This window comes from Macaca fascicularis, chromosome 13 (genome assembly GCF_037993035.2).
Source record: "Macaca fascicularis isolate 582-1 chromosome 13, T2T-MFA8v1.1".
NCBI lineage: Eukaryota > Metazoa > Chordata > Mammalia > Primates > Cercopithecidae > Macaca > Macaca fascicularis.
Window position 1 is genome coordinate 74,892,148 of NC_088387.1, and position 16,898 is coordinate 74,909,045.

At 41.4% G+C, this 16,898-nt stretch overlaps 1 protein-coding gene across 5 annotated transcripts in view; it reads left to right on the top strand.

The window, feature by feature from the left end:
- Positions 1–2,602: 2,602 nt before the first annotated feature.
- STPG4 (sperm-tail PG-rich repeat containing 4) overlaps positions 2,603–16,898 on the top strand; it is a 60,348-nt gene continuing 46,052 nt past the window's right edge. For 3 of the 5 annotated variants that reach the window (XM_065527631.2, XM_065527632.2, XM_015433692.4), the window contains exons 1-3: positions 2,603–2,740; positions 4,874–4,933; positions 6,195–6,452. In XM_065527631.2, coding sequence (XP_065383703.1) covers positions 2,660–2,740; positions 4,874–4,933; positions 6,195–6,452 — 399 coding nt within the window. In that variant the 5' untranslated portion in view covers positions 2,603–2,659. Of the gene's footprint in view, positions 2,741–4,873; positions 4,934–6,194; positions 6,453–16,898 lie in introns of those variants that run through there. The other 2 variants (XR_012422421.1, XR_012422422.1) reach the window with 2 other exon arrangements.

The window sequence follows — 16,898 nt, forward strand, 5'->3', positions numbered from 1 at the left end:
TGATACATAACAGGCACTGTTGAGCTCTTACAGATTTGTATTCTCAAGAGAAATGTCTCTCCCCCTTTCTGAAACTTAGGATAATCTGGAAATAAATCTTAGTGATACTATATAAGACAATGTTTTCTTAAAGGAACATTTTGTTTATCCTATGTGCTTAATCTGCTTTTTGATAGTCCTTGAAGTCATTGACCCATGCTGTTTCTATTTTTGAGATACTTAAACTATTTTCTCATCTAGATGTTCCCATCTCTAATGTCACACCTTGTTTGGGTTTCTGGACTTCTCTGTACCTTTCATATTCTTTTAGTCTCGAGGGTACCAGTCCCTAGTCTGCTGAGCCAGTTTTACAGGCTCAGCCAAAATAAGAAAATGAAATGAGGCACAGGGAATGGACTTGATTAATCTCTTAACATTTGTGAGAACTTTGGTATTGCCTCTTCGCTTTCTAATTTCAGTTGTTCATTTTAAACCTAGTGCCTGTTAAGGCTATCTTAAATGAATTTAGAATCCCAGTATTTTAAGAAACTAGAAGTCCTCTAGTCTCTTGCTCCTCAAAAAGTCACCCATAGAATCACCCAGGAGCTTGTTGGAAAAGCAGAATCTTAGGTCCTGCCTCAGAATTGGAATCAATCTGCTTTTTAAACAAGATCATCAGATATTTTGTATGCATATCCATTTTTGAAAAGCATTGCTGTAATCTAGTCTTTGGTTTACTTAGAGGGGAAAACCAGTCAGTGGTTTATTCAACAAATATTTTAGTCCTTGTGTTCAAAGGGGTCAATTAAAAAACAACCCCGTGTTTTGGGTGTTTAAAATTAGAGGAGAAACGATTTGTCATGAAAGGAATCTTCCAACAATGATAGTCACGGGGTCCTTTGGGACTTGGTGGATTAGGCTTAGAGGTCTACTCAGAGGAGTTGACTCTTGAGATTTTCCAGGTGGTCAAAGAAAGGAATAGCATTTCATGCAGAAGAGCTAGCATATGTGGAGACAAATAGAAATGTGAAGATGGCATGTTTGGGGTTTTTGCAAGCATGATACAGCAGAGCATGCCATCCTAATAAGGGAGAGAAGTGGCCGGGCGTGGTGGCTGATGCCTGTAATCTCAATAATTTGGGGGGCCGAGGTGGGTGGATCGCGAGGTCAGGAGTTCAAGACCAGCCTGACCAATATGGTGAAACCCTGTCTCTACTAAAAATACAAAAATTTGCTGGGTGTGGTGGCGGGCTCCTGTAGTCCCAGCTACTCTGGAAGCCGAGGTTGCAGTGAGCTGAGATTGTGCCACTGCACTCCAGCCTGGGCAACACAGTGAGACTTCGTTTCAAAAAAAAAAAAAAAAGAAAAGAGAAAAGTGAGAGATTGGATTGTAAATGTTGCTTTTGTCCTAAAGGTAATGACAACTCACATTTACTGACTGCATTTGCCAGACATGGCTGTAAACATTTCAAGTTAATCTTCTTTATAACCTATGTGGATAGGTACCAATTTTATTAACCCCTTCTCTATAGACAAGGAAACAAGCACAGAATAAGTCAGCATGTGCAACCAGCATCCAAGTCCTGGTAGTCAAGGGAGGAGAGTGATTCAAGAATGAGGGAATAATCAGTGCAGCAATGAAAATTGAAGGCCAAGTTTCATAAGAGCTGAAAATCCCCATTGGATTTGGCACTTGGATCACTGGTGAGTTGAAGTGCAATTTTAATTAAAAGTTGTGTGCAGGCCAGATTAAGATGTTTTTAGGAAAGTATGGGAAGTGAGAAAAGAGTCCATATTAGTCTTGAAAGTTTGTAAAGGGAAGCAGAAACTTCGTGGTATAGGGCAGTGGAGCTCTAGAGTCAGGTTTGGATTTTAATTCTGGTTCTGCCATTTGTGTGTGATGCTGAGTGAACTGTGCTAAACGTCCAAGGAAACCTGTGTTTCCTCATCCAGAAAATGGGACTAATACCTACTTTGTAGGGTTGGTGTGAAGATTAAATAACGTGTGTGAAGTCCCGGGAATACAGTAGGTACTGTATAAAATGAAATTAAGGTTGTGGAGGGTGTGTTTTTAAAGGTGAGAATGTTCCTAGGTTAAAAAGAAGGTACAGATTAGAGAGGCTGACAATAAAAAGGGTCTATACTGAGAAGAATGGGGTGGTCTGTGGTTTCACAGCTATTGAAACCCGCTGTGTCTTGTGCTCACTCCACTCTGCAAGTCAGAGACAAGAGAAGTCAGCCCCAGAGTTTCTATTTGGAGGAGCTTAGAAACAACCTTAGAAAGTGGATGCTAAGGCAGATTTCTGTAAGTATGCCTACCAAGCACACTGCCTCCCTGTCGGGTGTGTGATTGGGGGTGGACTGGAACGGAACTGATGAAGATTGTGGGTACGCTCAAGCCCTTAACAAGCCTCCCTTTTCGCAGATCCTTACCCGAGGGCTCTCTGGCAACTCCAGAGCCCTCTAGATTTTCTTCTCACATGCGTTCTTAACCGTCTCTTTTCTAGGGTTTTCCTCTGCGCAGGTCTTCGCGCGGGACCTCAAAGTGCGTGCCCGCTTCCCTTCCCCCAGCACTAAAGATAAATCTGGCGGTCCCAGTGCGCGCGCGCGGAGCCCGCGGGCCACACCCGCCTCCTAGCAACCGGACGCCAGGCTCAGCCTAAGGAGAGAGGAGGCCACCATGGACCAGCCAGCCGTCGCCACCGCCTCCACCACACTAAGGGAGGACCTGGTGCGTGGAGAATCGTTCATCACAGCCTCGGTAAGATCGTTTGCCCCTTGCCGGCCTGGCTCCTGCTCCCCTCACCAGGCCCGCTGCCCTTTTCCCACCGCTCTCTAATCCCAGGCCTTCGTGCCCTTCTGGTTCCCTCTTCCTACCCTTCTCTCCCTGCCCTCACGTACGTCTCCACCTGCGGACCTTCCTTCCTGGTCTTTATTGGACATTTCCTTTGTTTTCTTTCTTTTCGCCTTGCTTCTTCCTTTTTTCTTCTTCGCCCTTTGTTTTCTGTATTTTTCCCTTCTTCCCACTACTAATTAAACTGGACAACTGGTTTAGTATGGTGATTGGATTTCTTTCCCTCTCCGCTCCATCTGCTGGAAGACTGGGTTTTTCCTTCTGTGGTCTTACTAGACATGTTTTGCTCCGCCTCCTACTTTAGTATGTATAAAAATATTTGAAGCTACCTTTGCTACATTTTTCTTTTGGAGTCTCGATCTGTCACCCAGGCAGGAGTGCAGCGGTGTGATCTCGGCTGACTGCAACCTCCACCTCCCGGGTTCAAGGGATTCTCCTGCCTCAACCTCCCGCGTAGCTGGGCTTACAGGCGTGCACCGCCATGCCTGGCCTTTGTTACGTTTTTAAATAAATGTGGGTGAGGGTTGTTTAACCTAATCTTTTATCTTTCCCCTTAGAGTGAATTTAAAATGGTAGATAAGTGGAATTTAGATCACCTGTCTTGGGCAAAACAAAACAGCAGCTGCCAATTGTCTTCCATTAGATTGATCATGTTTTTTTCCCTCTCCTTCCCATCTCATTTTCCTTATTCTGGGGTAGGGGTGGGAGACCTGTCTTGACCTGCCTGAGAAAGTTTAATTTCTGTGACTATAAAAGTGCCACAGAGAAGATTCAACATAAATCTCACGAAGAAGTATCAAGGAAGAAGCTCAGCTTTAGCAGTGTGCATGAGACAATGTTTTTTAGAGAAATTCACATATATCATAATAAAATAAAACCCAGTGGTACTCATAAGTACAGTAGATTTAAGTTACTAGACAGGAAGAATGAATTATATCAGTTTTACTGATTAGATTATTACTTTTAATGCAGTCTTGCTTGACGACCTATATTTTATAGTAATAAAGGCATTATAAATGAAAGGGGAACTCAACATAATGATTTTACCTAGGACAAACAGCACAAAAGGAATATACTAAACGGTTGTGTTCTGTGGACAGTGGGCTGAAATAAATATGAAATAATAATGGATGAATGGGTATAGAGTACTAAATATGAAGACAACAGCTTCCTTGGAAACTGAGGAATACCAAAATAATCTGCTTCTTAACTTGGCAGATGAGATGTTAAAAATTAAAGCTACATTTATTGAGCACTGATTGTAGATGCAAGTCTTTATATGTACAATGCCTTACTCTTTTTTTTTTCCCCTGAGGTGGCTTCTCGCTTTGTCGCCCAGGCTGGAGTTGCAGTGACATGATCTCAGCCCACTGCAACCTCCGCCTCCCAAGTTCAAGTGATTCTCGTGCCTCAGCCTCCTGAGTAGGGATTACAGGCATGTGCCAGCACGCCCAGCTAATTTTTTTGTATTTTTAGTACAGACAGGGTTTTACCATGTTGGCCAGGCTGGTCTTAAACTCCTGGCCTCAAGTGATCCACCCAAGTTGGCCTCCCAAAGTGCTGGGATTACAGGTGTGAGCCACCACGTCTGGCATACAATGCTTTATTCTCATGGCAACTCTGGTAGTGCCTTATTTTTATACTACTGTGAGGAAGCATGAGAGTTGAGTAACTTACCCAGTGCACCTAGCGGTAAGTGGCAGAGCTGAGTTCCAACCTAAGTCTGGCTTCAAGCCCCTCTTTTCTTCCTAAGAACACCACATTTCATCACATTTAATATATGTACAACATCTCTGTGAGATGCGAATGTTTATTACTCTAATTTTATCAAAGAGAATTTAGTTATTTGAAAGGACTTAAGATCATAAAATAACAATTTAAGGAAAATGGGCAAATTTATTATTATGTAGCTTTTATTTTAATGAAGCCTTGTCAGTTGGGTATGGGTGTGAATTTCTTCAAACAAATGTTTTATAACTTATATTTAATTTCAAGGGATCACCTCTCAAATGAATAAGCATACTTTGTGTTTGTTAATAGAAACCAGCCCGAAAGACTTCCTCTTTTGAAAGAGAAGGATGGTGGAGAATAGCATTAACAGTATGTACATTGTTCAGTCTTTCCTATTCACATTATTCCTATTCCATTAATATTTTAATCCGTTATACCTTTTAAGACTAACACTTAATTGAAGAAAACAGTAATTGTTCAGCTCTGCATGGACCTCATTTCATACTTAAAATTTTAGTGTCAGCATATGAATGAGAAACTAACTTAATTTTGAATGCAATAGAAGCTTGGAAAAGTTAAACAATTCTAGAAATCTAGGTGCTTTACAGAACATCTAGATAAGGCTAACCTATGATCTTATGATCTGGGTGAGATTGCAAAACAAAAAAAGCATGCATTCTGGAAAGGTGTTTTGGTTTCAGTTTTTATTTTATATGGTATAGACCTTATGCAAATGGTCCTTAATATGGTCAATATGATGTGAAAGCAAAATGGTAATATATGGAAGAAAAATGACCAGAAGATCCCCCTCTCCAGAGAATTTCTATATTACAGATATATTTTCTGTCAATGCCCTTCAATAATAGAGGAACTTCATGGGTCAAAGTCTTCTTGGAATTGCAGTAATTTTAATGGCAGAACTGAGCTGAGTGCTTAGTGGAAAGATGGCCACAAAAGCAGCAGTGACTAAACGTTCATTTCTGGCCATTCAGCCACACTGGTTGTAATTTGAAAGTACCAAACCTCTTATTGGACTAACTAGGCCATATGCTCTGCCAGTTTATCCTGGTCTCATGTCATTATCCTTTAGCTTCCCACTTGAGGGCTAGAGAGAAACACAGTATTGGCTAAACAGATGTAGGATAGTTTCTAGTTAGCCAAGAAACTATCCTGAGTGGTCTCACTAGAGGTCTGAGATTCATAGTCAAGGTTGAATCCCAAAGTTGAATCACCAAAGTTGCCTTCTAAAAAGTTAAATTTTGGCCGGGCACGGTGGCTCATGCTTGTAATCCCAGCACTTTGGGAGGCCAATGCGGGCAGATCACGAGGTCAGGAGATCTAGACCATCCTAGCTAACATGGTGAAACCCTGTCTCTACTAAAAATATATATTTAAAAAAAAGTTAAATTTCAACTCTAACCCATTTGCTATAATTCAGCAATTATTTCAGAAAGGAAATAATCATGATTTTGAAATACTCTTCTGTCAAGAGTGTTTACTGTATTTGATACAATTTCATTAAACTTGAAAACAAAGAGAAATGTTACTTGGGGGCTTCCCATCCAAGAATGGTGTTTTAGGAGAAGTTACGTGTTTATACAATCTTAAAACTGATGTCAATTTTCCACAGAATACTCCTATACCTGGCACTTACCACTTGAAAACTTTTATTGAAGAATCCCTGTTAAATCCAGTGATAGCAACCTACAATTTTAAAAACGAAGGAAGGAAAAAACCACCTCTTGTGCAAAGGAACAATCCAGTCCTAAATGATCTTCCGCAGTATATGCCTCCTGGCTTCCTGGACCTGTTAAAGAAGCAAGCGGCTACTTACTCATTCAAAGACAAACCACGGCCAAGCCCCAGCACACTAGTTGACAAAGATCAGGTAAAGCACTACTAGCAGATTGCTTTGTGTGGGAAAGCTACTAAGAGCCCCTGAGGAAAGTATTTTTTTTTTTTTTTTTTTTTTTTTTTTTTTTTTTTTTTTGAGACGGAGTCTCGCTCTGCCGCCCAGGCTGGAGTGCAGTGGCCGGATCTCAGCTCACTGCAAGCTCCGCCTCCCGGGTTCACGCCATTCTCCTGCCTCAGCCTCCCGAGTAGCTGGGATTACAGGCGCCCGCCACCTCGCCCGGCTAGTTTTTTGTATTTTTTAGTAGAGATGGGGTTTCACCGTGTCAGCCAGGATGGTCTCGATCTCCTGACCTCGTGATCCGCCCATCTCGGCCTCCCAAAGTGCTGGGATTACAGGCTTGAGCCACCGCGCCCGGCCTGAGGAAAGTATTTTTATACATAGAGTATATCTTCCCCCAGGAGAAATGGAAAACTTTTAAGATGTCTTATTTCCTATAGAAATCAAACAAGGACTGCCTGATTTGCAAATGTTTCCAGCAAGATTTTTCCCTGTAATGTCTTCTTAATCTAAGGGGAATACATGGGGAGAAATGTTTCCCTCTTGGGCAACTCTTGGTGGGATTCCCCTAGCCTGGAGAGCCCCTAGGATCTTATCTGTCACTGGGCTATGCTCTGATCTCTTCAAGCAGTATATGTGGTGAACCCTCTTCTTTTAAAGAGAAAACCCTGCCCCTCTGGACGTATCCTTATTAGAGCATAAATATAACTACACTCTACAGGGAAGCTTTTAAAAACTTAGAAATGACCCATCTCTACAAAAAATAAAGAAAAATAGCCAGGTGTAGTAGCGCATGCCTGTGGTCCCAACTACTATGGAAGCTGAGTTAGGAGGATCACTTGAGCCCAGGAGTTGTAGATCAGCCTGGGCAATATAACAAGACCTCAACTCTTTAAAAAAAAAAAAAAATTGAGCTACTTGGGAAGTCAGGGCAGGAGGATCCCTTGAGCCTGGGAGTTTGAGGCTGCAGTGAGCTATGATTATGCGACTGTACCCCAGCCTGGGTGACAGAGTGACATGCTGTCTCTAAAAATATTTTTTTTAATTAAAAAAAAAAAAGAAAAGTAGTGAGCACGTGGTCCCAGGAGGGTCAGCTTCTAAGCTCCACCAGTTTGTTCGTAGCATTGATAATAAAGAGCACTACTGAGCTCACAGCCCTGCACTAGGCTCTGTGGAAGGAAGATGTTCCTGACCCGGAGGTGTTTAAGCAACAATACAGGACAAAGTTTATCGTTTATCAAGTGCGCAGATGAATAGTGGAGCTGAAAATGCCAAAGGAGAGTTCAAGTGCCAAAGAAGGCTGGATTAAAAGGCTGGAAAGCTCCATGGCTTAAGTAGAACTTAACTGGACCTTCACTAATATATGTCTTTAATGTATTAGTGAAGAGCCATGTATAATACATGGCTCTTAATGGTTTACTACGGGCTTCCATGTATATTATCTTAATTGCTTCCTTCTTAAGCATTCTGAAATAGGTAGAACAGATATTAACTTCATTTTACATGCAAGAAAACTAAGGTGAGTAGAGACTAAGTAACTTGTCCAAAGGCACATTGCTAATACTTAAGTAGGTGAAGCAGCACTTTTTACTGAGGGCTTCTGCACCAAAATTTATGCAGTCCTCTTTAGGACAAAATTTAGTCCTCTTTCCAGTCTACCATGTGCCCCTCACCTTGAATGAGGGGCAGGGTTTGGGTAGATGGAATCCAAAGGAGGTATTTCAAGGGAGGAGTATAGCATTGTTGAAGGCATGGAAATGTCAGGAACACGGTCTGTTCAAGGGATAGAGTTGTGACTTGGACTTCGTTAACTTGGGACTTTGGGTACTTGTCTCAGTTCTCTGTGCATTAATATTTCCCATTTATAAAGAAGCGAATAATAGTATCAATCTTCGTAACTTCATCAGAATATTATTGTGATAACCTGAGAGAAATGTATTACAGCCAGAGGTTGAATTAAGTACAAGGGGTTGTAATTACTAAAGTGGATACGAAATTTTCAGCAGGATGAACACATGTCAAATCAAACCTTTCTACTACTTTGCAAACTATAGCTTTGAAACAGAACAGAATGATAAGTGTTCATTGGGTATATCTTATCCTGTTTGCTTCAGTGGTTGCATACAAACTGTAAATTATACTAGCACCTTTATGGCTTGCTACCAGGTAACCAGGCTACATGTGAAATTGTTCTGGTTATCTCAAATGCAGAGTCTTTCTTTCTTATTCTCTTCTGACATTTTCTTTTCTGCTTCCTCTCTTCTCGCTTTTACAAGTCCCTGAAAATCAGCTAAAGGCCCAGTGTTGAAAGGAGAAAACATACAAGGTTGGAGTTACTCAAAACTAAAAATTTTAAAAGACCAAAAGAATTTGGCTTACTTAGGAGGATGGATAAAACCCCCTGAAAACATAGTTTTTCTGTTACTTTCTTCTTTCCTCTCCACCTTCTACAAAGGTTTAAACTCTAGAAACTGGAAAGATTCAGTGTTTTTCTAATTTTCTATTTCAAAGATATATATGTTCACAAGGAGAAAGATAAACATTGTTTACTCACCAGTAAAATTCAAAATTCTAATATTTTAGTAGCAGAACTCAGAATAATTTGAATTTGGGGTAGATATAGTATATATTATTATTCATTAAGCTAGAACAGCATTCTCAAATGTTATGATTTTTCACAGAATATTCATTTTATATCTTTCAGTGGCTGCTTTTTATTTGCAATAAAGTTTTCACTATTTTTAGTATCTTTATTCAGAGGCATGTAACTCAACTCGAGAATCTACACTGAAGACCCTTTCTATTTTTTTTTTCAACTTTTATTTTAGATTCAGGTTTGAATCTATTTGAGATTCAGGTTTGAATGTGCAGGTTTGTTACCCGTGTGTATTCCATGATGTTGAGGTTTGGGGTACGATTGATCCCATCACCCAAGTGCTGAGTGGCTAACTATTAGTACCAAATAGTTAGTTTTTCAACCCTGTCACCCCTACTAAAGAGTCTTATTAAGCATATATATATATATATATATATATGGGCTATGTGCAGTGGCTCACACCTATAATCCCAGCACTTTGGGAGGCCAAGACAGGTGGATCACTTGAGGCCAGGAGTTCGAGACTAGCCTGGCCAGCAGGGTGAAACCCCATCTCTACTATAAGAAAAATTTAAAAATTAGCTGGGCAGTGTGGCACAGGCCTGTAATCCTAGCTACTTGGGAGGCCGAGGCACGAGAATTGCTTGAACCCGGGAGGTGGAGGGTACAGTGAATTGAGATTGTGCCACTGCCCTCCAGCCTGCGCAACAGAGCAAGACCCTGTCTCAAAAAAAAAAAAGGAATATATAGGTATTTGAATGTGTGTGTGTACATGCATATACTTATCTATATTTGGCCCTTTTCAAAGAAGATTCGAGGTGGCTCCGTAATTTTTCTAATAACCTTTATCTTAACAGATAAATAATATATTCACATTGTAGAATATATGTACACAAACGGGACCACCTTCTCCATATGTACAGTTTTATGACCTGCTTTTCCCACTAGTGTTGTAGTCCTCCACTGACCCCTGGGTTACTCCCCTTATTCCTTGATACTAGCCCCCTTCCCTCGCTATCACTCTTTTCACTACTCATATAATAATTTCAACACACACATAGATGATCTTTCAACAACCTGGCTTCTCAGTTTCTTGAACTTTCCGCTACCTCAGCCACTCACTCCTTAGATGTTTTTCAAGACCAAGAATTTCAACTCTACAATCTGTACATGAATCCCACTCTCTAATATACCAATCCTAACAATTTCTCCATTCCCCGCAGGCTACAATCCTAATCTATTGATTCTCCCACCTTTTCACTACGTCTCAACCCCCTTCTTCCTTGCAAAGCTCCAATCCCATAGTTAATCATTATAGTTATTCCCTGCATACACTGTCAATTCCCTTGCCTCTAACTGCTCATCTTTTACTTGTTTGGCAAAGCCACAACCCTGGTTACGTCTCTCTTTGTATTAGTACCTGCATCCATGTAGCTGCATGACTGGTCTCATGCTAAATTCTTCACCTCTAATGGGCACTGAATGGACTTCTCTAGTCCGTTTACTTTTCCATTCTCTTGGGTGGTTTTATCTTGTATATCCTATTTATTTATTTATTTATTTATAACACTGTCACCAAGGCTACAGTATAGTGGCACAATCATAGCTCACTGCAGCCTCAATTCCCCAGGCTCAAGCTATCCTCCCCCTCAGCTTCCTGAATAGCTGGGACTACAGGCACGCACCAGCCACCATGCCTGGATAATTTTTTAAATTTTTAGAAGAGGCGGTCTCATTTTGTTGCCCAGGCTGGTCTCAAACTCCTGAGCTCCAGTGATCCTCCCGCCTCATCCCCGCAAAGTGCTGGGATTACAGGCATGTGTCACGCACCCAGCCACTCTCCCCTCTTTTCAAACCTCCTATGCTTCCTCCCCCCATCCTCATTTTTGGTTTTTCTTCTCAGCCATTTTTTGCCATCTCTGCTCTTCCCTCATCTCCATCTTGGAGTGCCCCAGGCACTCAAACCTCTGCTCCATCTCTGCTCATTCCCTGAATGGTGATCTCATCCAGTCTCAGTCAAGGTTATGAACACCATCTATTTGTTGGTGATTACCAAATTTATATCTGCCACCTAGATTTTTTTCTTGAATTTCAAACTTGTATATCCAATTCTTTTTTTTTTTTTTTCCTGTAGAGATGGGGTCCCACTATGTTGCCCAGGCTGGTCTCAAACTCCTGGGCTCAAGCAGTCCTCCTGCCTTGGCCTCCCAAAGTGCTGAGATGACAGGAGTGAGCCACTGTGGTCAATTCCCTTTTTGATTTATCCATCGGTATGTTTAATCCTGGGTTTGTGAAGCTTGGCACTGCTGACATTTTAGGCAGGATAAATCTTTGTTGTGATTGGGTGGTGGGGGGTGCTGTTTTGTGCATTGTAGCACCTGGCCTCTACTCATTAAGTATCATTAGCAATCTACTCTTCCACTTGTAACAACCAAAAATGTCTCTAGACATTGCCATGCTCCTGGTTCAGAACCACTAGGTTAAAGCAATATGATAGTGAGTGTGATCTCTGAGTGGTTTTTCTCAAGGCCAGCAGGGATATTGTGAACTGTCTTCATTCTTTTTTTTTTTTTTTTTTTTGAGACGGAGTCTCGCTCTGTCGCCCAGGCTGGAGTGCAGTGGCCGGATCTCAGCTTCACTGCAAGCTCCGCCTCCCGGGTTCATGCCATTCTCCTGCCTCAGCCTCCCGAGTAGCTGGGACTACAGGCGCCCGCCACCGCGCCCGGCTAGTTTTTTGTATTTTTTAGTAGAGACGGGGTTTCGCCGTTTTAGCCAGGATGGTCTCGATCTCCTGACCTCATGATCCGCCTGTCTCGGCCTCCCAAAGTGCTGGAATTACAGGCTTGAGCCACCGCGCCGGGCCTGTCTTCATTCTTGACTTTGTCTTACTACTCCCTGTCACTCTCTTCCTGACCCACTTGTCCTTCTGGCTGTATCTTGAACTTACCACTCACGCTCCAACCTCAAGGTATTTTCACTGTACCCTTTTTCTGGGATACTCTTATCCAAGATATCTGGATGGCCTACTCTCTGTCCTTCTTCAAGTCTTTGTTCAAGTGTCATGTTCTCAACGAGCCTCATTTAAATTTACTATTCAATGCTTCAGATCTTCCCTGTGTGGCTCTTATATTTTTTTCTTGGCATCTATAGCTGTCAAGTGTACTATATAATTTACTTGCACTTTACATTGATTATTTGTTAACCTGCCTTCTCCCATGAATGAAGTTTTATGAGTACATGAATATTTATCTGTTTTGCTCATTATTATACTGTCTAGAACAGTGTCTGATGATTAATATTAGTTGAATCTGTGAATGAATTAATGATTATTCAAATACCTGAAATCTGACTGGGCCTTACTCATTTTGTTTTCTTATGGGTATGTGATTGTCTTTAACTGTGTATTGCTCATTACTCTTGAAAATGTATTTTTGTGAATTCCCCAAGGCCTAAGGTTTGCTTTTGCTTCTGTTAATATTTAGGGGGGCTACTAGTCTGGTACAACTCAAAATCCAGTGTTTATGTCCTCTTGGATCACCCTAGCATTGTGAATTTGGGCTGGAATTCATGAAAGGGACAGCCCATGGTTATACTCTCTCAGGGATGGGTTTCTTCTCCTTCCCAATTCTTGCTTAGTACCAAGGCAACTCTCTGCAGTCCCCTTGGCAATGGAGTGAAGTGGGAGAGTTTACTTTCAGGAATTACCCTTCTAGGGTCTCAAATTCCAGTGGGTATCTCCCATTAGACTCCTTCCTCTGTTTATCATGAATAGGCCCAGGCTTTGACCCCTGGATTCTTCCAGGGCTCTGAAGTTCTTTTAAACTCTGCTGCATTCTGTTGAATTTAGTCTGGACCAGCAAACATCCTCTAGACAAAATTGGGCCACTTACCTTCTTGGCTTCTTGTTGCCTTTTGGTTTAGGATCATATAGTTTCCTACTATATTGTTGGCAATTCCGTATCTTTTTAAAAACTCTTCTGTAGCCAGGCACGGTGGCTCATGCCTGTAATCCCAGCACTTTGGGAGGCCAAGGCGGGTGGATCACGAGGTCAAGAGATCAAGACCTTCCTGGCTAACACAGTGAAACCCCGTCTCTAATAAAAATACAAAAAATTAGCCGGGCATGTTGGCGGGTGCTTGTAGTCCCAGCTACAAGGCTGGGCAGGAGAATCACTTGAACCCGGGAGGCAGAGCTTGCAGTGAGCCGAGATCACGACACTACACTCCAGCCTGGGCGACAGAGAGAGACTCTCTCTCAAAAAAACAAAAAACCTCTTTTGTTTGTTTGTTTTTAATATTTTACCTTTCATTTCTAGTTGGCAGCAGTGGGAAGGTTAATCACCCAAATAAATAACCTAGCATGTCATTTGCAGAAACCAGAATTTCTTCTTTTTAGAAATATATTACGAATTTTTTTCATACCATCATGTATTCTTTACACATCATTTATTTTTATGTATTTATACATTTGTTTATTTATTTTATAGAGTCAGGGTCTTACTGTGTTACCCAGGCTGGTTTTAAACTCCTGGACTCAAGCAGTCCTCCTGCCTCAGCTTCCCCAAGTGCTGGGATGACAAGTGTAAGCCACCATGTCCAGTCTATACATCATTTTTAATAGCTGCATAGTGTTCTTGTATATGGACATATCCTAATATATTCGACCATCCCCTATGGCTAGTCATAGAGTGGAATTGTTAAGGAAAGGATGTATGGAAGTCTGTATCTTTCCAGATGCATTGCCCAAAGTCCTAGAGACAGGTTGTCCTATTCTGCAACTCTACTTTGCAGAGTAGAAGTCCATTACCATTTGAAATGCATCATTTATATTTTCAACTAGAAACATGGATCTAATGACTTACATGGAGGAGTTTAAAGTATAAACTTGAAATCAACATGCTAGGGTTACTTCAGGACAACCTGAAGTCAGTTTAAACTGTGCCAGTCAGAGCATGGTTCCAGAATCTATCTACAATGAATGGGACAGGGAGAAGATGGTGATGCTGTCTCAGCCTGTAGCCAGTGAATCATTACTGAACAAGGTCGGTCAATGCAAAAAAATGTAGAGTACTACCACTGTGAAGATGCAAGGGAGTTTCCAGAAAATGCTGATCACTAACTGGCTTTATCACTTGCATCAAATGGTGAAAATGAGTCATGGTCTTTTACAATCCAATTAAAATAAATATTCTGGTTAAAAATGAGCAAAGGGTGGTCAGGCATGGTGGCTCACGCATGTAATCCCAGCACTTTGGGAGGCCGAGGCGGGCAGATCATGAGGTCATGAGATCAAGACCATCTTGGCTAACACGGTGAAAACTCAACTCTACTAAAAATCCAAAAACAAGTTAGCCAGGCGTGGTGGCGCATGCCTGTAGTCCCAGCTGTTCGGGAGGCTGATGCAGGAGAATGGCGTGAATCCAGGAGGCAGAGCTTGCAGTGAGCCAAGATCGCGCCACTGCACTCCAGCCTGGGTGACAATGTGAGATTCCGTCTCAAACAAACAAACAAAAAATGAGCAAAGGGCATGAGCTGGCAATTCACAAAGAGATACACCAGTTACTAAAAAAGAAAGTAATGCTTGGCTTCAACTAATAATTACAGAGGAATAATAGTGAGGCACAATTTTCGCCTATCAGGTGATCAACTATATAAGTACTGTACGTTGATACCCAATATTGGCAAAGGGGATACAGAAACAGATACTCTCATATATTGTTTATATGAATACAAACTGGTGCAAATATTTTAGAGGACAATTTGGCAACCTAGCAACATTCTAAATGCACATAGCCTTAAACTCAGCAATGCCAGTTAAATAATGATACACCCATAAAAATGACATACTGTGCAACCATTAAAAATGTTGAGGTTGGCCAGGTATGGTGGCTCATGCCTGTAATCCCAGCACTTTGGGAGGCTGAGGCAGGTAGATCACCTAAGACCAGCCTGGCCAAAATAGTGAAATCCCATCTCTACTAAAAATATAAAAAAATTAGCCACATGTGGTGGCAGGCGCCTGTAATCCCAGCTACCCAGGAGGCTAAGGCAGGAGATCGTTTGAACCCAGGAGGCGGAGGTTGCAGTGAGCCAAGATCGTGCTATTGCACTCCAGCCTGGGCAACAAGAGCAAAACTCTGTCTCAGGAAAAAAAAAAAAGAAGATGAGGTAAATCTATATGTGTTCATATGGAAGCATCTCTAAGTTGTTACTACATGAAAAAAAAACGAAGGTACAAGTCAATATTTAGAGTATAATCCTGTTTGTATAAATGAAAACAAATATACATATATGTGATGTTAAATGCATATTTTTTTCCCCTGAGAAATACTTTCACAATCACCAACAGTGGTTTCCATTTGGAAAGTAGAGGTTAGATAGGGAGCAAGGAGACTATTAATTTTTTTCTTTCTGTTGATATTGTTTTCAGTGTGTAAATGATACTCTTTCAATCATGCCCATTTGTAAGTAACTCAAAATTTTTTCCAACTAACATTTTTGTTCTCTTGTTTTCTTTCTTAAAATGTTCCATTTTAAAAAAATTCTCTTATTTACTTCCTAGGTTGGGAATATTTCAATGAAAATCACAATTAAGCAAATGAAATTTGAAATTGTCTGAAGTTTCTGTCCAGGTTAGCTTTAGCATTGCCTTGGAAGATGAAGCTCATGTAAAATGAAACAAATTTGGCGATTCTATTCCCTCCCTGCCCCTATATCTGTTTTTGGTCAAAAAGAGGTAGCCAGGCTAGAAAGGTACCCCATTAAATTAGAGAATGAATCAAAGGATCCATTTGAATATGTTCAAAATACATCCTTGAATTAGTTGAGAGATAGGTTGAAAAATCTGGCAGTTAACTCACTGATCTTTGTTAGCTGTGTTTATAGCTGTGATGAGGATATCTCTGAGCCGAGATCACGCTACCACACTCCCTGATAGAGTAAGACCCTGCCTTAAAAAAAAAAAAAAAAAAAAGAAGGACCTGGAAATATTGTACCTGCCAGCCCTCTGGCTGCATTTACCTTATGATTATTCTAATAGGGATTCTAAAGATGTAGAAAATCTGTTGCCTTCTGACTCACCTATTTATGGGTCTGGGTTCTCAAAATGGTGTCACGCTGACTTCCAGTTTCCAGTTCTCCATGTAAATAGCTTGGAAGTTGCAGTTCCATCCTAACAGCAATTTAAAAGCTAAACAAACTGAAAACTCAACAATTCTTTTAGACTTGTAAGAGAAGTGAGGTCACAGGGCACACTATCCCCAAAATTGGAAATATGGCCAGGAGGATACAGAGAATTACAATTTACCAGGGCAGAATATACCAACTTCTGCAGCAACCATGGCTGGGGTAGGAACACCTGAACTACAGCTGATGAATTGCTGGAGGCTAAGTGTTAGCAAATCTGAGAGTTAAAAGCTCCAGGAGGACCTAATCATAGGGGGACCCTCACATGTTTTGAGTTTTACCTGCAGGAGCTCTCCCAGGTTCTTATAGAGAAAAATCCTGCCCCTGCTGCTGGCAGAGGAGAGGAAAAGGAACCATTTTGAAATATGTCAGGTACTCTCTTATTAACAAGGCCTGCCCTCAGGAAAAACTATTCATTCAGTCAGGACCTAACTGACCTGAGGGAAGGGCAATACCCAACTCCAGCCAACTTTTGTCATCCTGTGCCACCTAAGGGTGAGGAGGTAGCTGAGAAAAACTTGTGAAATTCACAGTACAGATGGTCACAGATTTTCATGAGTCTATACCAGAGAGAGGTACAGACATGAAAAAGACTGATACCACAGCGGGGTGCGGTGTGGCTCACGCTTGTAATCCCAGCA